At 49.0% G+C, this 24405-nt stretch overlaps 1 protein-coding gene across 1 annotated transcript in view; it reads left to right on the top strand.

Annotated features, from left to right (window-relative positions):
• CARF (calcium responsive transcription factor) overlaps positions 1 to 24405 on the top strand; it is a 360952-nt gene that overhangs the window by 229117 nt on the left and 107430 nt on the right. The window contains exon 9 of the mRNA XM_085648958.1: positions 14802 to 14945. Within this exon, the coding sequence (XP_085505084.1) occupies positions 14802 to 14945 (144 nt within the window). The remainder of the gene's footprint in view (positions 1 to 14801; positions 14946 to 24405) is intronic.

Below are 24405 nucleotides of genomic sequence, written 5' to 3'. Positions count from 1 at the left end.
TATACATTTTACTTAGCATTTTTTGCACAATACTTTGACAATATCTTGCAAACATCTGCAAACTAGTAGCATTTTCCACCCTTTTCTTAAGGTGTGAGATTGTACTCATGGGTCCACAAGCATGCTTCAGATATAGGAATGGATATTGTTACCCCCATGCTACTGATGAATGCTGTAAATGTATTGCATTTGGAGTATGCATTTGTTAAAAAATAGAAAGTTATTTCTTGTTGGATTATGATTAGGTATCATTACTTGCTCGTTTCAACTTTTACACTGTTCCAATTGCACATTGTGAAATCTGTTGCTTTGTAGTCTGCCATTAAACTACACTGTGTTGTCATAGCCGTACATAAATAGGAAAGATTTCAAAGCAATCCTGCATTATTTACTCTACTAATGCTTTACCTTGCTTGCCACAAACCCTGGACAGGCTCCTGGCACACAAGTGACAAGTCATGGTGTAGCCAATATCAAGGTAGTAGATAAGTCACCTGTGGCTAGATGCTAGCTAAGCAATGTTTACTCAATGTGCATTGTGAGTAGCATGATAGTAAGCTTTTTTTTAAGTTGGTGGATGGAAGGTTCCTCCAAAAAGATTTTGAAACTGCGGTCCAAAATGGCACAACCTTGGCTGAAGTTTGGGACACTGGCATCTATCTTCTGCATTTGATAGTCTTTCAGAAGAGGGGTTAACTGATAATTAATTCTAAGATGATCTAGTGGTCTGCTAGGAATTTGATTTCGAGACTGGGGTCTATTGTACACTGCATCAAACAGCGTATTAAGACCCTTGGAGTTAGTAAGATGGCAAATTGGGATCCATTAAAACTCAAACAGAACTGAAGATATTCAAGCATTAATTTCATCTCCTGATAGGAACGTGGTTTCTAAATTACTTACCACGAACCACAAGCCCATATCAGTACAATTACAATAGCTATGGTATGAGGTTAATCACTGTTATGACCACATATGAAGGGTAGCTTTTGCAGGTTTGTTTTTCAGTTATAGAGTAGTGATTTGACTGCTGTTGACATCTTCAGTTTACTCTTGGGATAAATTAAGAACGACACTGCCCTCATCACAGAAACAGGCCATCTTTACTTAGGATGCAGGGACCTGTTTCTCGTGTATCTCCACTTTGGTGAGAAAGCCTACAATACCCATTCTTTGCACTACAAAGACTTATCCCATTAGCTTTCATGTTGGGTTCAAACTATGACAAATAAATGGTAAGGATAAACGTAAAAATAAATCTCAATATCAAATAAAATATTCAGAAGGAGAGAGGTGAGTGTTAGGTGTTGTCCAAGAGTAAAATAATTAGCTTGGGAATTTGGGGATGAAGAATGGAAATTTTCTTTATTTTTATGACATTTAGGAGCATAGTATGACAGGGTAGTAGAACAACTTACTAAAATAGCAATTAGACAGTAGTTTGCAACCACTATGAAAACCATTGCCAAAAGTATTTTAAAGGAGTGCAATGTTATAAAAGATCATACACATATGTCAGTAGTTACTTTAAGGTGTGTGCTTTAACATATGGATTGCATAGGCTGTTTTTGTACAGGTTAAAATGAAGGAACTTTTCCCTGGAAGGTCTTAATTATAACCTTAATCACAGAGAGCCTCTAGCTCTAGAAAATATCTTCAGATAAACTGCTATTGGTGCTTGTTTGAAGCGAAATTGTAGCAAGCTGGTTTAACTAAGTTACTACAAAAAGCTTTGCTTGTGCAACATGTGATGGGAATTCAATAGCATAAAAACGTGCAGGTCTCCTAATCAAGGCAGGCACAGACATATGATGCCGGGAACAAGATAACAGAGACTATATTACTGATAATATTTCACTTTTTGGCACATTTTTACAAGGAACATTTGGTGCTATGAAAGCTGAAATAATCTAATAAACATTGACACACTTTTCTTTTTATAGACCGAGAAAAATCACTCTGGGGGGCCTCTGCAGCCCTCTGGCTGTATGATTTCTGAGTTTTAAGTGTTTCTAATGGATACTTTTAACTGCAGTTTCCTCACCTTTAGAATATTTCCAGGTGTCAGACTGGATCCTGAGATTTTTCTGCACTGCTCCGCAATCGCTGAGAAGTGGTGCTATGTGGTTCCACGGTAAATTAATAGCATCCCGAAGTGACAGAGCGGAGCCCCTTATTAGTCCTACCCCTGCATGCTCACATCAATTTCTTAATTTCTGCGTCCTTCAAATTGGATCAGGAGCTCCTCTCCCAACTTTAACGGTTTTCCGCTTCTCCTACTTCTTTGCAGACAGTGTGCAATGAGCAATATCTCCCCCCATAGCAACAGGATTCAAGCTGCTACTACAGGAAACAGATGTCAGTGACTGACCCGCACGACTTGTACCTCTAGTGCTAGGCTCTTGGCATGACCCTATGTTGTGCGAATGTTTCCCTCTTATTCATCTGAAGGCAACCAGGGAGCAGGAGGAGAGGCGTTACATCATCAAACAAGTATCAGAGGTCCATCTCCAAGTTACATAACCATTTTTTAGTCGTGGTCATGTGGTTTGTCCTACATGAAGTCCTGTAAAATCGCAGTCAGTAACATGCCATAAGTGAAAGAAAGCCAAGCCGAACTTGTTGCCATCCCTCGACTCAAGTGTGGTGAGTAGCCTCAATAAATAGTGGCCTTCAAGGAGGCCATGCTTCAAATTTTCCAGACTACGGCTCCCTCTGGGTTGCCTTCAGACTTGCAATTGCCTGCTCCTGCAACCAAATCCAGTTTATTCACTGGAATTCATCTACCAGGTCCAATTTAATCTCAGCCACTGTTACCATATAATGGAGTCTTATGGCCACTTCGCTTAAGCCATGCTCAGCCCCTGGGATCAGCTGATCTGTGCCCAGATGGCACAAACTAGTCTCTGGCAACTTTGACATTTTGATGAGACACCAAATGCCTGAAAGCTGTGTGGTGTAAGTTTCCACAAGTAAAGGTAATCTGAAGAGTTGGCCAACCGGCGAACATGGCGGACGCCAGTGCTTGAGGCTCCGTCCGATACCCCTGCTAAATCCTGCCTTTTCTCCTGTGCGAGGAGCAGCCCTGGCCTGTGTGGCGCTGGTCCGGTGCGGGGCAGTGGCGGGGGCGATCTCCAGGGTCCGGGAGCTGCGGGGAGCCGATTCCTGGCGGGGACCCGCAAAGCGAGGACGTGTGTGGCCGCCCGCGAGGCCGGGTGCAGCAGCGCGGCCGGATGCCGATCCGCGGACGCACAGGGCGAGCGGAGGGCGGTGAGCGGAGAGACCCGTGCGGTCGCTGCGGGGGCCGCCTGGGGGCTCCCGACCAGAGGCTGAGGTGTGGCGAACGGCCCGGCTGCGGAGGAGAGCTGCGGAGCGGCGGAGCCTGGGACCGAGCTGCGAGAGGCGGAGCCGAGGCCTAGGGGAGAGGCGAGGTCCGGAGGCCTGTGCTATCTGCACGTGGAGAGGCTCGCCGCCCGGAGCTGTGGGGACGGGTACCGCAGCTGAAGTCATTGCTGAGGAACTGCCGGAGGGAGAACCTGGGACTTCGGGACTACATGGGCCCTGAGACGGCGCCGAGCACTGAGGCGCAGGGGTGCACCGTGACCTGCTGGAGCCCGTGGAGCCTACGGAGCGTCCTGCGCCGCTGCTGAGGAGAGCGCGGAGGCCTGGGGGCGCTGCGATTGCGCCTGTGGTGCGACGAGAACGGAGGTGCTTGGACGGTGGTGCCTGATGCGGGCGCACCTCGGGAGAGGCGGAGAGGAGCGACCCATCCGGGGCGCGGAGGCGGCGTGGAGGAGCACCTGTGCAGGCTGGAGACCTTGTTGCGGAGCGCTCGCTGCTGGGTGCCTGTGGACCGGCGAAGGCGGAGACGGGCGCCATTCTGAGAGCGACGCCATCTTGTGAGCGACGCTGGCAGCCCCTGAGAGCGGAGCGACGGCCGCTCCGAACGAGTGCTGAAGACTCGGCGACAGGGAGGTAGGAGACCCTCTACGTGGCCTGGGTGCTGCGTGCTTGGTGGGGCCCCCCCGGCGGCCGTGTTGCCTGGAGACCCAGCGACGGGCCGGCGGGCACCTGTCGGGTGTACCCGGCGCCACTGGGGTGGCATTAGCCTAGGACGCCGAGGCGGTGCGGAGTGCTGTGACCCGGGGCCTGCGGTGGTGAGTCCGGCGTGCATGGGAGTGAGCCGCATGTGGCGAAGGACCCTGAGCTGTCGGGCCTGGGCAGCAGAGACTGAACGGGAGCGGCCGGGAGAGGACAGTCGCCACGTGGGAGGGCCCGGAGGCAGAGGAGCGGGCGTTGAGGCCTGGGACTGAGGCCCCCACCTGTGGGGCGTCTCGCCGTGGGGGGCCCCGACGGAGGGCAGTGCCCTGGACACTGAGCGGGCCCCGGATGCGGTGCTGACCGGCGGGGGCTTTCGCGCCTTGGTACGTCCCGCAGGGCCGGCGAGGGCCCAGACTGACAACCAGCCGACTGGAGTATTGGCGAGGGGACGCGGCGGTGCGGAGCCCTGCCGGGCACTGGAGGACTGCTGCCGGTGGGATCCACCGCGCCGAGGCCGGTCGCTATTGCGGGCTGCGGGGTGCCCCTGATCCCCCCCCCACTGTCTTCGACGCGGCGGCTGGACCCCAGGGCTATGTAGAGGCCTAGTGGCAGAGCGGAGCGGGGAGCTGGTGTGGATTGGAGGACCCGCGACAGGTGGAGAGCGCGGCGCCTGGTAACGAACTGTGAATGCCGACCGCCCAACAGTACGTGATGGGCAGGCTGCGCGACAAGACACAGCAGGGCCAGCCGCGGGCTGGGACAGCGGACACCACGCAGAGCCGGCCGGGGGGGGACGCGGAGTTACACGCGGCGGCCCTCTCGACCAAAATGGATACCGTGCTAGCGGCGGTGGAGAGGTTGGGTGCCACCCTGGATCAGACGCGGGCGTCACTGGAAACACGGATGGACAAGGTCACGTCCGACTTCACACTCCTCCATGCTGACCATCGCAAACTGGCCGAGAGGGTGGAGTCGCATGGCCAGACGCTTCAAGAACTACCGCCTACGGTGCGGAGCCATGGCGCGGCGCTGCAGGATGTCCTGGACCGGGTACATGCGCTCGAAGACAGGGTTGATGATGCGGAAGGACGCTCGAGGCGCAACAACATCCGCACAGTGGGTCTTCCGGAGGGAGTGGAGGGCAGGCACCCGGAGCAATACGTGGAGAGCTGGCTGCGGGGCCTCCTGCCCCAGGGGGTGTTGTCTCAGCACTTTGTGGTTGAGAGGGCACACAGGGTGCCTGCACAGAGGCCCCAGCCGGGAGCTCGGCCCCGACCGTTTCTATTCAAGCTCCTAAACTACCGGGACAGGGACGCGATCCTCAGCGAAACTAGAAGAACTGGTGACCTCACTGTGGGCAGTAGCCGAGTCATGCTCTTTCCCGACTACACCGCAGCAGTCCAGCGGCGCCGCAGCAACTACATGGCGGTGAAACGACAACTGCGGGAGATGGCCCTGCCCTACTCCCTGCTGTTCCCGGCTCGCCTGCGAGTGGTGACGAAAGAAGGGGCCCGTTTCTTCGACTCCCCGGAGGACGTGTGGGACTGGCTGGAGGAGTCGGGACAGTGGTCGGGGGCGCGGCCGACTGACTCGGAGGCCGCCGGCCGCCCGGGGAGGCGATCCAGAAGACGCGGGCGCCGGGGGGCGCGGCAGCAGGCGCGGCCGGGACCGGTGGCGCCTAGCCCGGAGAGGATCCGGTTGGAGCGGCAGGGGGCATTGGAGGCGGTGGCGACGCTTGGGACGCCGCCTGCCGGGGACCGCAGGGAGGACTGCTCGCCCAGCGGGGCGGGAGCGAGTGGGGCGTCGTCCCCATCCACAGTGGTCTCAGAGGATCTGCTTCTGCCGGTGGTGACCCCGCAGACGGCGCACCTGATTGCGTGACCGGATATCTAATTGCCGAAGGTTGGACAAACTCTGCAGGTGCTGAACCGGGGTCGCGCGGCCGCCTCGGCGCAACACCGGAGGCTTCCGGGGGGCCAGTGGGCCCGGACTTGGGGGAGCCTGACCCTGCGGGGGCGGGCTGGATGATACGACCACCACCTGACACCACACCTGTGAGGGCCTTCTGCTGGGGGCTCACCTCGGACCTACGTGGCGATCCAGCTCCGGACCAGATGCTGCTCCTTCCTCTTCCAGATGGGATAATGGGAGGGGTACTAGGGTCAGGAGGTTGCTGCGGTTGCACGGACCCCATTTGCTGCCACACTGCAATAGCCTAATGTTTCATGGCGTTACTTAAGTTTGGACGGATGCCCCGTTGGGAATACGCCCTGTTTGTTGTTGCAATGTTTATAATGGTTCCACTGTTTACATGGCAGCGCGATTGCATGCTCCCCCCCGACTGCGGCCCTCCCCCCCTGTCCCTGACGTGGACGCCCCGGTCCCATCCCGAATCACTCACCTAGATTTGCAATGACGCACACCAACATCGTGACCTGGAACATACGGGGCATGCACACACCGTCCAAGCGCTATGCCATCTTCTCCTATCTGCAGCGACACTCCGTCGGGATTGCCCTCCTACAGGAGACGCACATGTCCCCAACGGAACTGGGCAGGCTCTCTAGGCGATGGAGGGGGCACACGTATGGCACCGTTTACTCGGCGCACGCGCGGGGCACGCTCATCTGGGTGCGGGCAGGTGTCCCTTTCGAGTGCACGGAGGCGGTAGTGGATCGGGAGGGGAGGTACACCTTGGTGAGGGGGAAGTTGAACGGCCAAGAACTGTTGCTGGGCTCGCTGTATGCGCCTAACGTGGACCAGGCCTCTTTCCTGGCGCAATTGACGCAGCTCCTGCACCCATATGCTGGGCTCCCCTGGCTACTGGGAGGGGACTTTAACATGGTACTGGACGTCCAGCTGGACAGATCCTTTCCCCCCCTCCGTGCCGCGGGGGTGGAATCCAATGCCCGGGCGCTGGGAGACTGGCTCACGCACTGGTCGCTGCGGGACTTGTGGCGCACACTCCACCCGACGGACCGGCTATATTCTTATTACTCGGCGGTCCATGATCTCCATGTGCGGCTGGATCGGATAGTGGGGTCCCACTCATTACTCCCGCTTATCGTACAGTCGGAATATCTGTGGCGGACGCATTCCGACCATAACCCCCTATGGCTCCGGCTCGACTGGGTGGCGGACCGCTCACCGGTGCCCACCTGGAGACTCCAACCGAGTGCACTGGAGGACCCGGAGTTCCGTTCCTCCCTGGGTACGGCCGTCTTGGCCTTTTTCGACGCCAATGAGGGGACGGCGAGCAGTGCCTTGGTGGGGTGGGATGCCCATAAGGTGGCCATTCGGGGGCACTGCCTGGGGGCCCAGTGGAACATACGGAGGGCCCTCTCGGACTCCCTGACGCGCCTTGAAAATGACCTCCTACGATATGAGAGGGAAGGAGAAGGTGGGGGCAGGCACTCACGCAGCCTGGACGATCTCCGCGGGCGACACGCGGAGCTCCTGGAGCGGCTCCGCTGCCACAATTATGCGGCGCACACCGCCAGAACGCATGCCAGGGCGGATCGGGCGGGCCGCCTGTTGGCCTGGCTCATCCAGCAGGGGGATCGCAGGACCCCGATCGGAGCACTCCGGGGGGAGGACGGAGTGATGGTGCACACGCAGCGTGAAATCCATAGGGCCTTCGTAGGCCACTACAAACGCTTGTACGCGGCTCAGGGGACGGGCTCTCGGCACCTTCTTGGGGAGTTCCTCGCTTCCATTCGCCTCCCTGTGGCCACCAGGGAGCATAGCGCGGCACTCGGTGGCCCCCTCTCCCTCGAGGAAATTGGGGAGGCAATCCAATCATTGGCGACGGGCAAAACTCCGGGACCGGACGGATTGCCCGCGGAGAACTACAAGGCCTATCGCGAGACCCTGGTACCGTTGCTGCGCGAGCTTTACAGCAAAGCGTTGGAGGAGGGGTCGCTCCCACCCTCCATGCGTGAGGCGTTCCTGGTCTCCCTGCCGAAGCCGGACCGCGACCCCACGGCCCTGGGCTCCTACCGCCCCTTGGCGATGCTCAACGTCGACTACAAGATACTGGCGAAGGTCCTAGCGGACCGGTTAGCGACGGTGGTCCCGCACCTGGTGCACACTGACCAGAACGGGTTTGTCCCTGCGAGGTCCACGTCGCTCAACCTCAGGCGATACTTTAGGGTGGCCGGTGAGGCAGTGCATAGATGGCCCGGAGCGGGGTGCCTCCTCCTAGACTTGGAGAAGGCGTTTGACTCCCTGGAGTGGGGCTATCTGTCCACGGTGTTGCTGCAGTACGGGCTGGATGGGGACTTCCTCCGGATGGTCGACCTACTCTACCGGAACCCCACGGTCCGTGTTAGGTTGGGCCCCTATGTCTCGGAGGCGGTGTCGGTGGGCCGGGGCACCCGCCAGGGGTGTCCCTTGTCCCCGTTGCTATTCGCCCTGGCGATGGAGCCACTGGCGGAGGCTCTGCGGACGACCCTGGGAGATGGTATACCACTGGGAGACGCGGTTCACCAGGTGTTGCTTTACGCGGATGACCTGCTGGTGTACGTTAGAGATGTCGGTAGCATGCCGGAGCGGCTGGCCCCGTTGCTGCGGTCCTTTGCCACTATCTCGGGGCTCCGCGTGAACGCGGGTAAATCCTGCCTGTACGCTTTTGGCGAGGAGACCGAGGACCCGGGCTACAGCCTGAATGGCACGCCGGTGCAGTGGAGGGGCGACACCTTTCGTTACCTGGGGATACACATCTACCGCTGCCCAGCCGACCTGTTTGATGGCAACCTGGGGAGGGCGGTCACGGCGCTTAGGTCACAAGTGGCCTTTTGGAACACGCTCCCGCTGACGACCACGGGCAGGGTGGCGCTCGCCAAGATGGTCATGCTACCTCGTCTCCTGTACTACTTTGCCAACCTGCCATTGTACGTCCCCCCCGCCTTCTTTGGCAGACTCAACCGGATGCTGCGGGATTTTGTCTGGGGCACCGCCAGGCACAGGTTGGCGCTTGCGAAGCTCTTCCTCCCGACGGACAGGGGAGGTCTGGCGGCGCCCTGCTTTGAGCATTAGCAAGAGCAGATAAGCTGAGCCTGTCAGTATCTGAGGGATCACAAGTGACATCTCCATCTCGAAGTGACACAATGCATCTTCAATCAGTGAGGCATACCCTGGCTGGATTTTTTCACCACCTTCAAAAACCTGCAGTGTCATAGCTTCTGTACTCTGGTATTTCCTCCAAAAAGGTCTGCAGTAGGACACAGGTCTCTTGTACGTGCTCCTGCACTGCCTGTCCTGACCGTCCCCGGACACAGGTAAAGAACTGCTGATCTAGACCCACTGCAGTCCAAACTCTTTTACTTATTGTAGTTTTGTTTGTCATTGGCCCTGCACAGCCTTGCAGTGGGCAAAGTTAAGTGTTGCCTGTTGTACCTTTTTATATTTGCCTAATCAACCCTTTTTCTTTAAGTTGCTGGTTGTGATGCGTTTTCTGAATGGCTTGATGCATATGTCCAAAACAATTTGTTGTGCCTCAGTGAGATATAAATCTAGTCTTTACATTCCTCATATGCAGCCCTTCAAGCCGATGCACAGTTATTTGCTATGGTTTTCGACAACAAAGGAAGTCTTAATAATCGCCCTCACTTCTGTGCGCCAGTGTGTGAACTTCAGGCTTTCTCTGTGCAACCTTCCTACACCAGTATCTTCCCAGATAAAGTGGTGCTGCTTACTCGGGCTGCCTTCCTGCCAAGGGTGGTATTACCCTTCCATGTCAGTCAATTGATGACCCAGCTGACATTGCTTGCTCTGTCACCTCCCCTTGAAAGAGGACGATAGGCTCCACCGGCTTAACCCTAAGAGAGTGATGGAGCAGGTAGTGCAAAATTTTGTATACCTCCTCTATTTTTGCATGAAAATACTAATTAAATAATCTATTAATTATAATATTATTAAACAAGTATTGCAGGTATACTAATCAACCTTATTAATACTAAAATACACATGGGATTTGCTAATTGCATGGCCAAATAACTCTTATAACTAAAATCTGTACGCATATTAACAATAGTATATGTGGTAATAGAATACTGCATGATATATGTTGCTTTGTGATGTTGCACCCTTGAGGAGGATCGAAAAAGTTGAATATAATTGCTTTAAATGTCGCTATATGCTAGATAAATCCAAGCACATAGAGGGATTAGCAAGGGGTTAACATTAGGATCACCATTTCTATGAATTCATTATTCTTTTGTGTTTGTTTCGCTTAAGTTGGCATTTGGGCCTAAATCCAATATGGCCGCTGACACCACACTCAGAAGTGGCCACTGTCTCATGAGGCGCGGAGTGAGCTGCGCATGTGCAAGAAATCTCCTAAACCTCGTAGTGACCTTTGCACAAACTGTCCCCGGTCAAGGAGACGAAACGGGACACTCGCCAAGACACGGGAACAATCAACCTTACAGTAAACAGGAACAAGCCGATACTTCGCTAACCGATGACCTCACCCCTCGAACTGTACTGAAAATCTTGGAATATTAGTCGTACGATCTCAACCAGCCAATCACGACTGTTCTAAAGTTTAATATTGTATCTTCTATGACTTGTTTTATTATAAAAAGGATAGTAGAATAGGGAGAGAGGATTAATGCGGATGATGATCTCTTTTTCATTTATCATTTCCACGTTCGTTGTGACGCCTTTTCCGAAGATCCAGATGCTGCCCGACCGCTTGATGTCTGCAAACTTTTTCGAAAAATCCATGAACTATGATATATGTTTGCACGATTTTTTGGTCCATTGATGAATTGAGACTGTAGCGTGCTGAGCAGAGGACTTTGAGCTTTGGACTGCTTTTCGGACAATTTACGACAAATTTTGGTTATGCAGAGCCAATGAATTAGAGGACTTCAAATAGCCAGATTAGGTAAATATGATGATCTGTGATTTATTTGAACTGATCTAAACTCTAAACTTTGGCGAGACAAAAGCAAATATAAATCATTATGAAAATTTAGATAAACAGATATTGATTAACTAGAAATATGAGTTTGTGGTCTATTAAGGGAAATGAGGATTCTGAGTCTTAAATTGTGTTTTAGCTGGTTCTAAATCACCATCAACCAATCCAACTAAAATGGTCCATTGACCAGGTGGGTGGAGTACCTTGATGTTTGAGACTAGGGATCTATAGGCGAAGGATATTAATGTATATTTCTCTCCCTATAGGTTGTATAAGGTATTTTCCCCACATGTCCAGCGCTTGAATTATTCATTCCTCCTGTGTGCAGACTCTTGAATGGAGATGTGTGAGTGTTGGTGTTATGGGCCCCACCAATGAATGCATGTATGAATGAGTGTGCGTGACAACGGGTCTGCGACGCAGGGAGGATATCGGTATATGTTGCTCCCCATTTCCCCGGTCTCGCGTTGGATCAAGAGCATTGGATTTCTCTGGCCACGTGGGTTGTCCTCTGCATTGAAATCTGCTACACACTGGCTAAAAAGGAACCTCCAGAAGTCTGTGTGTTTATTCTACCAGGACCAAGGTAGCTAGGAGCACACTGGCTGTGGAGTAGGTTGATGTGGGCTTTGATGCCTACGTTCAGAAAACACTACTGCCTTGTCAGCCAGGTCCGACGGGAGTGCCCTTTTGCCCTTTAGGTTCTGCAAGACTTCCTAATCGGAATCCATTTCTCAGACTCTTCAACTTTGGGAGGTATTGCTGTGGTATCTTTTTTAAACATGAGAATGTGAGTAATTGCAGAAAAACAAGTTACTTACTTTTGGTAACACTCTTTCTGGTGGATACTCTATACACGAATTCCTCACTGCCCTCTTACCTCCTTGTTCTGCAAAATGGACTACTGAACATCACAATAAGGTTCCAAGTTGTATTTTGGCCCACTGTCACCTGCAGTTTGTTTAAAGTGTTCCGTGCCCTAGGCCGTGGAATGAGAAAAAAAACTGATGCCAATGCACAGGGTCACCTCTTACATTTGGCTCTGGTCCGTAACGTCTGCTGTGGTAAGACATCACTGCAGACCAATATGGCACCACATTCTGATGCGCAAGGAACATCACTGAAATATTCTAGAGGTGAGGACTCTGTGATTAGAGGAAGTATCCTCCAGAAAAAGAATTACAAAGCACAAGTAACTTGTTCATTTTGGTACCTCCACCACTGATTACACTGTTAGGAGAGAGATAGTCTGTTTCCGGTTTGGCATGAGGGAGAAAGTTTGGAAGTGGAACGATTGAGTTGGATTTCTCTGCATCAAGGTACTAACTGAAATCACATTAGAGAATACTTGCTATATCTAAATGTAGTTGGACTGGGGATGTTATAGTGCAGGTAGGCGTATTAATAAAAAATTCAAACTAAACTTGAAGAGACTCGAATAGACAGCCCATTTAAACAAGCAGTGGCAAGACCTATCTCAGTGCAGCTTTCTGCTTTCTGTGTTCTAACTCCACAGACCGCGCCCCACACTCCGCCTTCTCATTCTGTACCTTTTGAGCTTCTTTTATATTTTAAATATTTTTTATACATCATATTGAACTATTATTCTTTTTCTTAATTAGTTTACATTCAACCTTCTAGACTCACTCTGCTTGTTCACAAACAGACAATTTGTCTGTAGTAAGCTATTTCACACTAGTGCTTGTTTCTGTTGCTAATCACCTGCATGGCTTGTCGCCTCTTGCCCTCTCTTTTCGAAGCATCTGTAATTTTTAGGTCTCGCCTGAGCCAGCGCATGCGCTGCTCTGCGAGGCATTTAGTTAGGGCTTTTAAAAGTGCTGCCACACTGCCTAGCGCTTGCGTACACGTGCTTTTTTTTCTTTCGGTTTAGCATACGCACACAACTCTCTTCCTCATTACTTTTGCGGCCGTGTCACTTTCATGGCCGCGTGGCCATTGCTTGTTTCCTTTGAAAGCTCAACGAATGCCAATCATAAACAGCTCCCACATCACAGTCGCCACTTTCTCTGCGTTCTGGAAGTTTGACATATGTCAACCTGAACTTTCTAACAGTGTCTCCCACACAGTCATGCTTAGTTCTGCGGCTGTCAGTCAAATCGATACAAGTTTCATCACCCGTTCGTGGTGGTCTGCGCATGCCTCGTCAGCATCACTCGTCTGCTGAGTCACATGCAGATTACAACCCATTCAGACACGTAACTGCATCCGCCCCTGCAGTGTAGTTTCAACAAAATATTTCAAGACCTGAGGATGTGGTAGTGACTTTCCTTAGACATGCTACTCCCCTAGATGTGATGGTGGCAGGCCCTCGCCTCAACGTCCTCATCCAGCGCTGAGAAGCTTTATGTACCCTCCTCCCCACTCGCTCTCTTTCCTTCTGTGTCATTTGCTGCTCCCTGGCTTGCCTGGCTGCTACAACTCTGTTTTTTTTCAAAGACGAATTTCCTTTTCTGAAAGGTTCTGTCCTTTTAGCCTTCTGAAGCTCCGGCGACAGTCTTCTAAGCGCTATCGCAGTATAATAAATATGTATAGGTTGTCTCGCGAGATACGGGGTGCTTGCAGTTATAGCAGGGGTACGGGAAATGGAACAAGAGGACATTGCTGGGTCAGATTCACTTGTAGGTACTAACAGGAGCATCCATATTTGCCGCTCTAGCTCAGCCACTAACGTCCTCTTATACAAACCAGTGCACCTGTCCTGTAGCTGCTCTCAGCTCCCATGGAGTCGTGGCCTCCCTCTCAGCTTCACTAAAGCACAGGTTCTCTTCTCTGCCACTGGTGTTGCACACTCAGGAAGAACAAACGGAAACGTACTGCTTGTAAACAGCATCGGAGCACATCTCCGGAACAAGCAAACACTGCCACGGTCTCTTCAAATCCAGAGGCCGAATACTACAACAAGAGCATTAACGAGCATTGGCATAGCCAATAGGTCTCACCTTTGGGACCTTATAAATGTTTAGTTATCCAGCACAATATCCTTGGTGCAACAACATCAACTGTTGCATGGCTAAACACTTATAAGGTACAAGGTTTAGCCATGCAACAGCTGATGTTGTTGCACCAAGGATATTGTGCTGCAAAATTAAATACTTATAAGGTCCCAAAAGCGAGACCTATTGGCTATGCCAATGCTTGTTCCTTCTGTTGTTTGTCTGTGAACAAACATGATCTCTGTTGCTGTCCTAAATTGACTTATGTGTATTGTTTTCCCTTGTACTATATACATCTTTAGTACATTGGTTGTTCCCCTTATATTTCTTCTACTTTTTCTCTTGTTTTCTTTTTTCTATTACCATCACTGTGTGAACCATGAGCCTCCGCTCGACAGGAAATCTTTCTCACTCTTAGGTGTAGAACAACAACTGAAATTCTCTCTTTTCCCAGTCTGTGTAACCCATCGATATTTTTTTCTCTACCCTATCCTCATTTACTACTCTTTTCCTTTCTTATTTGGGGTAATAGTGTACTGTTTGCCCAAATTTGTATGATCAGTGTTGATGTTGTTGATCTTAGCCTAGTTGTGCTTGAAGTGTTATGTTGCTGACATACATCACATTCTTATATGTTCATACAAGTTGTGCTATTATCTTAAATTACCACTATGAAAATTATGAAAAATGTGATATATAGGCTATGAATGCTTCCATTCTTTATTCATATACTACCAAGGCCAACATATCGTTGACTTTTTATTTTGAGATATGCATTTTCAGCAACTTGGATCCAGGTCAGGTCGAGTTTGCTTTATAAAAGGCAATAAACAAGTAACATAAATGAAGGTAAAGCAGGATTCTTTGTTTTCCTTCAGGATCTACATTAAAAAAGTGGAGAAGTTTCCAGCATATAGAGTACCCACCGATGAGAATATTGACCGAAAGGTTATACGAATGCAGCAGGAGAAGGCCTTTAATCAGCTAAAGAAGAATATGTTGGATGCTGGCGGTGTCTTCAGGTAAGAATGTCGTCACCTTGTGTGATAAGTGTTTGTTGGTGCAGCACAAGGATAGCACAACAAATAGGAATTCCCATTGCATCATGCCAATGTAATGTTATTTCATCTCACAGAGTGCTGCTTACACTGTTAGAGCAGTCTTTTGGTGCTGTGAGGTTAAAAGAACTCGCACGAGGTGGAATCATTATGTTTGAGTAACTGGTACAGTACAATAGCATAAATAGGATTTTAAACTGCGCTTTAAAAGACTCTGTTATCAAGTTACTTTCAGGGAACTTTCATGAGCATTCAACAATAAAGTATTGTATTTGTTCCAGGGGACACATAGAATTATGTGCCCTTTCTTTTTTTAAATTAACTGGAAACTAAGAGCAGTATGAAAACTAAGAGATACATATACAGTCTTCAGTCACAGAGCACCGAATTCTCCTTAAAAGGTCTCTGGGACTGGATTTCAAATGGCATGCCTTCTCTCCAACATTCTTCATAGACCTTTTCACTCCTGTGCATGATTTCCTCTGGAGTCGCACATGGGTTGTCTCCCCTACTATGTAACATTTATTTTTAAACCTAATTGACATTGTACATCAAGACACATAGCTTCTCTTGCAGTGCAAGGGGCACCCAGTTTCATAACCCACTCTCTGGCAACGATATCAGTGACATTAGGGACACATTAAAAACTACAGCTTTGTAAATTCTTGGAAAGACTAAATAGTTCAGGACCCTATTTAATGCTGGTATTTCCACAACTCATACGTAACAAGCTTCTGCTTGCTATGTAAAGGCCTCTTGGAACAGCATCCACATTGAAATTAAGGCACAATCAAAATCCTGGGGCAGTGTTCTCAGTGAAGGCCTAGATAAACAATATGGTCTCCAGTAGTGCCTACCTTCCAGTGCTTTTATGAGAAGTATTATTTTCTCTCCAAATACATCCTAGCTACTAGTGCTTCTGGCTCACTGTTTTACACTGCTGCTCTTTTTACACGGAAGTTGCTCTTTACCGGTCCTCAAACTCCTCACTAAAATTGTTGTTGGTGCCAAAAAGATGTCTCAAGAGAGTCCAATTTAAGAGAGCGTCTTCCGATCACTGTTAGCCTTTAAGCTCTACACACCCTAGTCAGTCCATGGTAACTCTCTTTTCAAATTCCTCAACACACATATTTGAGTCCATGTAAGTCTTATGGTGTACTGGAAGAAAAGAATTGCATCGGTGTCGGTGGAGTTTGTTTGCTGCACTCACATGTCAAATTTCTAGGTTCTCATTGACGCGCACCCTACATTTACAGAAAACATTGACAGAAAGCATAATAGAACTGCTTGTGATGAGTAGAGATTCTGGGGAGACCAGGAAGGGAACACTCACATTGGAGGCACATGTTTCTATGTACTATTGGCCTTTGAGCTGCAGCACGTGACGTTACGTGACAACCCTCCTATAGGCTTCAGTTTGCGCCTCAGATTTATACTGAACATTTCATGTCATACGTAGGTCACAGCAAAAAGACAACTGGTGTTTTTTGGCTTGAGGACTATGAGCATCGCACAGTGGAATCACACGCACTAATGTGCCCTTTAGAGTATTTTACTACCTGATGTTTCTACTGCTTCTTTTTGCCACGGGTTTAGGTGTCCCAGGTATATAAGTTTGCTGCCATTGCTTTTCTTCACTGCCTTCTAGCTTTTTCCACTGGTTATTCTGGGTCTTTACACTTTTTATCATGCTCTTGGGTTCACACATCTTATTCCCAACATCTACCTTAATACTTGCATTCACTTGAATGGGGCCTCTCCCTGTTGCGTAGAGTTCTTGCAGCCTTTGTGTTCTCCCAGTGCACCTGCTTAGAACTCTTCGCTTTCCGGACCCCTAATTTCACTTTTATAGTAATGTTTTTGTAATGCTTTTTGGTGCATCTGTTTGGGTCAAACATGGCTTATAAGAGACATTATTTAAATGGGAAGTAATATTTGAACTATGCCGCATAGAGAGATATTCTCTAATCTTTCCTGTTCCCCACACTACATTATGTGTGAGGAACACATTATGTGAAGCAGTGCAGAAGAGTGTCTTTAAAACATATACTCACCGATTCAAGCTGTTTTTACGGAAAATTCGAGTATGAAATGCATATGGGATTTTTCTGGGATGTTCTATGTTTTTGATTGACTTTGAACTCTGGATTTTACTGAAGTATTGATGTTTTTGTTCTTTTTCTGTTTTAAGTTTTGTACAGATATTGTGATGATTTTAAATAATGTACAATAAACATTTGAACGAATATTTGCAAAATTGCAATTTATAAGGACATGATGGGAATATGACCTTTTGAACTGTGGGCTAGAGTTTCCAAGACTGCTTGCTGATAATTGCATACAGAAGTGACAGATAGGCTTCTGTTAGTTGCTGGGCAAGGCTTGGAGAAGGCCGACACACCAAGAAGAGTTCTTTTAATTGAACTAACACAGCAGCCCAAGCTAATGATGGCTGTAAGTTGGTCCATGTCTAGAAGGACAAATACTATGATTAAGTTTCTAGTGCTGTGCTCTGACACCTGTCTTTCTTAGGGGGAATGAGAAACACCATACGAAACCCCATATGACATGCCTCATATGCCTTTCATATAGAGCATGAGAAACGCTCTCCTCTTATCTCAGATGACTCTTATTGAAAGATTGTAGTGTTTAATAACTCTCACCAAATCACTTCAGCATACAAAATATAATGCAAAGTTGTGACTGGTTTGAGCTTTTGGTCATAAAAAATGCTACCGAAATATCTTCTCAAAGAAGAACAGTCCCACAAAAAGTACCTTCCAAAGGCATCCAGACAGTCACAGTTCTGATTCCTATATGTTCCTAAAACTTGTAACTTCACCTCATTATCATCAGTTTTTATGATCCTCTGTCATTTTGCTGCTCTGTTTCTGATAGGCCGGGTCAGATGGTGTCAGATAACTGCTGCGTTGTAATCTATGGCGATCACGTGTGAAACAGAGCAGGGTAGTATGTTGCCAGAAAGGAAGCCGTCAGAGACCCTCCTTTAGGGAAAAGGCTTGGAGAGGAGCGTGAATGCCAGACTGAATTGAACAAATTACAATGGAGCCTCCTCCAGGCACTACACAATGGACAGAGCAGAAGGTGAAGCATGAAGAGGGTGACAGGGTATGGAACCTTAAGAGACAGAGTGCAGAACAAGGAAAGTGGTAGCCTGACTCAAAAAGACTGATTAGGACACCTGCTAGTGGACAATGAAGGGAGTTTAGTTGTGTTGGCAATAAGTAGTGTTGTGGAGATATGATAGCTCAGGGTACTTCAAATAATGTTGATGAAGAAAACTGGAAATGTGGCAGAATGGGTGCTGCAAGTGTACCAGAGCTTACCTATAGGGGAAGACCATGCACTTATAGTGCAGACAGACTTCACTTTGCAGAAATCTGCGCCGGCATTTCTGTGATTGCGGTCGCCCTAAGGGGCGCTGTGTGATTTGTGAGATGTGTCAGGAGGTAAGAGCGACAGCTGGATTATCGAGATCGGCATTGAACAAAATATGTCAGACTTGGTCTTCTCCTTTGTGCACCTCATCGATGCCATGTGTGGAAGCAAGGCCTTATGAAATGCTATGTTCGAGGCATATGAGCTGCAGAATTCATACTGTTGCATAGATCGCCATCTGGTGTTGGGCTCGAATGCTTGCACCTTGTTGTTGTCTTGGAAGAAGTCTTTTGTAGTCACGGGATAGGTGACTCCTCCCTTGGACGATAGTGCGCATGGGCATCGACTCCATCCTCAGATTGTTTTTTTCCGCCATCGGGTTCGGGTGGAAATTCAGTCCTCTGGTTCAATAGCGTGTTTTCCTAACCTTTTCGACGCGCAAACCATCTCAAACTCAACGGTATTGTTTTCGTTCGCGTGCCTTTCGATGCGCTAACTGTAAATACTCGATTCCGGTCGTCGACGCGGGCCGCTGGGCCTATCAACGCTATTCGGGTCTACGGCTAATGGAAAGGACTCCATTCAAAAAATGCCCCCAGTGTGGAGCTAAATTCCCACGCAGCGACCAACACAAGGTCTGCAACCTTTGTCTCTCGCCTGAACATGATTGCCAAGCCTGCGCCTCCTTCTGTTTCAAGAAAACGATTTGTGATCGCCGTGCTCAACGACACGTTATGGCGCAACAGGCTGCACCGGTGCCCGAAGACATCTTCGATGAAGGCCCCGACATTCCAGAGGCAGAAGATTCGGAGAATCTCAACATCGTATCCGAGGCAGATGACTCAGACGACCACATCACTCCAGGTCAACGAGTTAGTACTACTGCCCCTACCCCAACCCCACCCGACAAAACAAAGGCTCCGGTCAAGACTTCGCCTGTAGGCCATAGTCGTGACCGAAAGAAAAGTTCAGAAGCCCCGCCCCCGGGCCCGGTTCCAAAGACAAAGGAGAAGCCTTCCGGCGACTCGGGACCGAGCAAGCCGCAAGTTGGTGCCCCTTAAACACCGTCGATGCCGAGAGCGGGAACACATCCTACTCCCGCTGTCCCCAAACAGGCCATGGCAAGAGCTAACCGGCACCGAAAGAACAAAAAGCCTTGGATCCAAAGAAACATCTACAACCTTCGGATCCGAAAAAGAATTCGGACTCGACACCGAAGCCGAAGGACTCAAAAACCCCTTCAAAGGCTCCAGATCTGAAATCAAAACCACGTTTGGAACCGAAAAGGTCGGCGCCAAAGGGAGACGCTGAAGAGGAAGAACTATATTGACAAGATCCTACCGATCCAAAGCAAAAAACATTGCATGTGGACCCTAAAACAGGTCACATTGTCAATATCCCGCGGAACAAGAGTAAATTGGACACACCAAATATCCCTGAGGTGGCTGTGAAGAAAAAAGACTGTGCAACTTCACCATTAAGATCCTCTTCTCCTGTTCTTCCTACTAAACCTCCCTCTCCTCCAAAGTCTCTCATACCTCCTCCATACTCACCACCACAGGATGATGATGACCTAGGGAGTGGGGGTGGAAATAATTACCCTTACAATGATCCTGATGATGACACTACCATACCACAGGATACATGGGACGACTACAATGACCCTGTCGATCTTCCAGACCTTCCTGACACAGATACATACCCAACAAGGCCATCTCCCCCAGATGACAACATTGGGTTTAGCCAGCTCATTGATAGGGCTGCCCAATATCATGGCGTCAAAATGCATTCAGACCCCACGGAGGAAGACTTCCTGGTAGACACTTTTGCACAGTCACAGAGGACAGTACAACATAACCCATGCTGAAAGGTGTCATCAAACATGTTCTAGACGTCTTCAAAGACCCTGTCAGGACCAGGATTCTCAATCCTCGGATTGAGAAAAAATATAAATCCGCCCCTAATGATCCCACCTACATTAAAGGCCACCTCCCCTTAATTCCCTGGTGGTGACCAATGCTAAAAAGCGTGCCAACTCTCAGACCTCCGGTGATGCTCCACCTCCAGACAAGGAGTCTAAGTTACTAGACGCTTCAGGCAAAAGAGTTGCCTCCCAGGCAGCTAATCACTGGAGGATAGCTAATGCACAAGCATTACTTACCAGGTACGATAGGGCTCACTATGACCAGCTTGAGGGCCTAATGCAACATTTACCTGACCAATGCAAGGCCAAAGCCAATGATTTGATTCAGGAGGGCAAGTTGCTAACAAACGCATCCATTAAACGTGCCCTAGATGCAGCAGACACTGCATCTAGATCAATCAACACTAGTGTGTTTTTACGGAGGCACGCATGGTTGCGCATTTCGGGGGTTCAAACAAGAAGTGCAGACAACTATCCTGAATCAGCCCTCCAATCAGGAGCAAGTTTTTGGCCCAGCTGTAGACACAGCCTTAGAAAAAATAAAAAAAGATACTGAGACTGCAAAATCAACGGGTGCATTACAGTCTCCATCTACACAAGGCTACTTTTGTCGCTCCTTTTATAGGGGCGCATCCAAAAACATCAGCACAGACACTGATTCCTCCTCCTATAAAAGTCCCACACAAACATCCCCCAACAAGGGATATTTCAGAGGCGGATACAGGGGAAATAATAACAAAGGGAGAGGCCGAGGTAACAACACTCGCACCTCCCCCACTAACAAACAGTGACCTCCCGCCACTACCTCCAGACCATTCCACTCCGGTCAGAGGGAGACTCTCACAGTTCCTACCTGTATGGAATTCCATCACCACAGATAAGTGGGTAAGACAAATTATCCAGTATGGTTACTGCCTGGAACTTACTGCAACTCCCCCCAACATACCACCCAAACAGCGTCCCATGTCCACAGAACATCTAACGCTTCTCTCCATGCTTCAAAAGCACGCAATAGAACCAGTTCCCCCAGAGCTTCAAGCAACAGGGGTTTACTCCCTGCACTTTCTTATCCCCCAGAAGGATGGTACTCACAGGCCCATACTAGACCTCAGACCTCTCAACTTCTATATACAGTCGGATCATTTTCACATGATCACTCTCCAACAGGAGCTTCCACTGCTCCAACAAGGTGACCTCTTTGCCACATTAGATCTCAAGGACACCTACTTCCATATTCCCATACACCCTGCTCACAGGAAATATCTACGGTTCACAGTGGACGGCCAATACTATCAGTTCAAGGTTCTCCCTTTAGGAGTAACCACAGCACCCGGGGTCTTCACCAAGTGTCTCGCGGTAGTAGCTGCAATTTTGCGGAGGCAGCAAATCCATGTGTTCCCATACCTGGACGATTGGCTAATAAAAGCCAAATCGCACAGTCAGTGTGTTCATCACTCTCACCAAACAATTCAGCTGCTACACGACTTGGGGTTCACAATAAACCACTCCAAGTCACACCTACAGCCCTCCCACCTACATCAGTATCTAGGGGCCACAATAGTCTCTTCCAAAGCTCTAGCATACCCCAATCCAGTCAGGATAGCCAGTATGCAGACTCATCACAAAGTTTCAACCCCAACACTCCCTTCCAGCGCAAGTGTTTATGCAGCTCATAGGAATGATGGCCTCTTGCATTTTCATAGTACCTCACGCAAGACTTCAGATGCGCCCCTTACAGGAATGCTTAGCACGTCAGTGGAATCAGGCTCCAGGTCAACTTACAGATCTAGTGTTGGTGGACAGCCGCACATACCTCTCTCTGCAGTGGTGGAACACACAAAACCTTTCCAGAGGGCGGCCGTTCCTAGAGCCAGTTCCACAGATAGTGCTAACAGCAGACGCATCACTCACCGGCTGGGGAGCCCATCTTCTAAACCTCACAACGTTAAAGTAATTCCAATCACATCTCCTCAACACAGCTGTCCTGATCTGCACGGACAATATGACAGCAATGTACTACATACAGAAACAAGGAGGAACATATTCTTTGCAGCTGTCTAACCTAGCGCAAAGCATATGGAGATGGGCCATTCCGCAAAACATATATCTTCTTGCAGAACGTCTTCCAGGAGTACACAATCAGATTGCGGATCTGCTGAGTCGTCAGTCACAGCAGCTGCACGAGTGGGAACTTCATCCTCAAGTTCTTCAACCATTTTTCCACATGTGTGATCTGTTCGCCACTCACACAAACGCAAAATGCCCATCCTTCGCCGCCAGGTTTCCACACCCGTTGTCCAAGGGCAATGCGATATGGATGCACTGGTAAGGCAGATTTGCATACTCTTTTTCCACCACTCCCACTCATTTCGCTAGTAGTACGCAAGCTCAAGCAACAGTCTCTCAAAATGATCCTAGTTGCTCCCACATGAGTGCGGCAACCGTGGTTCACAACACTCCTCGAACTCTCAGTAGTTCCACACCAAAAGCTATGTCTCTCCCCAAGACTGCTGATGCAGAACCATGTAGAGATAAGACACCCAGATCCAGCACAACTGAATCTAGCGATCTGGCTCCTGAAGTCCTAGAGTTTGGTTACCTTAACCTCCCACCGGACTGCATGAACATTATCAAAGAAGCCAGACTCCCTACTACCAGAGCTTGCTATGCAGCCAAATGGAAGCAATTCGTCATTTACTGCTATTACAACAAAATTGACCCGCTAGATGCTTCCATTCAGAACATCATTTGCTATTTACTGCATTTACAAAGATGTAATCTTGCATACTCATCCATAAGATTACATCTGGCTGCCCTCGCCGCCTACCTGCAAAACACACAACATTTGTCATTGTTTAGAGTACCTGCAATTAAAGCCTTTATGGAAGGCCTTAAAAGATAATTCTACCCAGACTGCCTCCCTCTCCAGTGTGGAACCTAACTATTGTCCTTACTAGACTAATGGGTCCCCCATTTGAGCCTTTACACAAATGTTAATTGCAATTCCTTACATGGAAAGTAGCTTTCCTCTTCGCAATCACCCTCTTAGAAGAGTAAGTGAGATCCAGGCTTTAACCATACAAGAACCATTCTTACAAATACATTGTAGCAAGGTGGTTCTTAGAACAAATCCAAAATTCCTTCCCAAAGTAATCTCTGCTTTCCATCTTAATCAATCTGTAGAGTTACCAGTGTTTTTCTAAAACCCAGACTCCGTAGCAGAGAGAGTTCTTCACACACTTGATGTCAAGAGAGCTTTACTTTATTACATTGACAGGACTAAACCTTTTAGAATGACAGACCAACTGTTTGTTTGCTTTCTCTCCACCTCATAAAGGAAATCCCATCTCCAAAGCTGGAATCGCCAGGTGGAGAGTCAAATGCATTTAAATATGCTACCAAAAGGCAAAACGCACATTAAAAATTCCCCCTAGAGCGCATTCAACACGCAAACTAGGGGCTTCCATGGCATTCTTAGGAAACATTCCCCTAGAGGACATTTGTAAAGCAGTGACATGGTCTACTACACACACCTTCACCAAACATTATTGTGTGGACGTGCAGGCGAAGCAACAGGCTTCTGCGGGCCAGACTGTTCTTAAGACTCTTTTCCAAACCACTGCAACAGATACAGGTGACTACCGTTAGGGGAGACTCTGTTGTACAGTGTATGCAACAGTATGAATTCTGCAGCTCATATGCCTCAAACGGAAAATGCTACTTACCAGTATGCCTCTGTTCTTGGCATGTAGCGCTGCAGAATATCATACGCCCACCCGCCTCCCCAGGACCTGTATCTGTTCCAGTGTTATCTTACTGTTTCTTACAAACTCCATCATTTCCCATCATGGTGAAAAACAATCTGAGGATGGAGTCGATGCCCATGCGCACTATCGTCCAAGGGAAGAGTCACCTATCTCGTGGCGACAAAAGACTTCTTCCAAGACAACAACAAGGTGCAAGCATTCGAGCCCAACACCAGATGGCGAGCTATGCAACAGTATGATATTCTGCAGCTCTACATGCCAAGAACAGATGCATACTGGTAAGTAGCATTTTCCTTCCAAGATGGTGGTCTATCCAGGGATTAATATGTGAACT

This window comes from Triturus cristatus, chromosome 3_2 (genome assembly GCF_964204655.1).
Source record: "Triturus cristatus chromosome 3_2, aTriCri1.1, whole genome shotgun sequence".
Lineage (NCBI taxonomy): Eukaryota > Metazoa > Chordata > Amphibia > Caudata > Salamandridae > Triturus > Triturus cristatus.
Note: the sequence above shows the minus strand (reverse complement) of the source record. Positions and strands in the feature narration are given on the sequence as shown.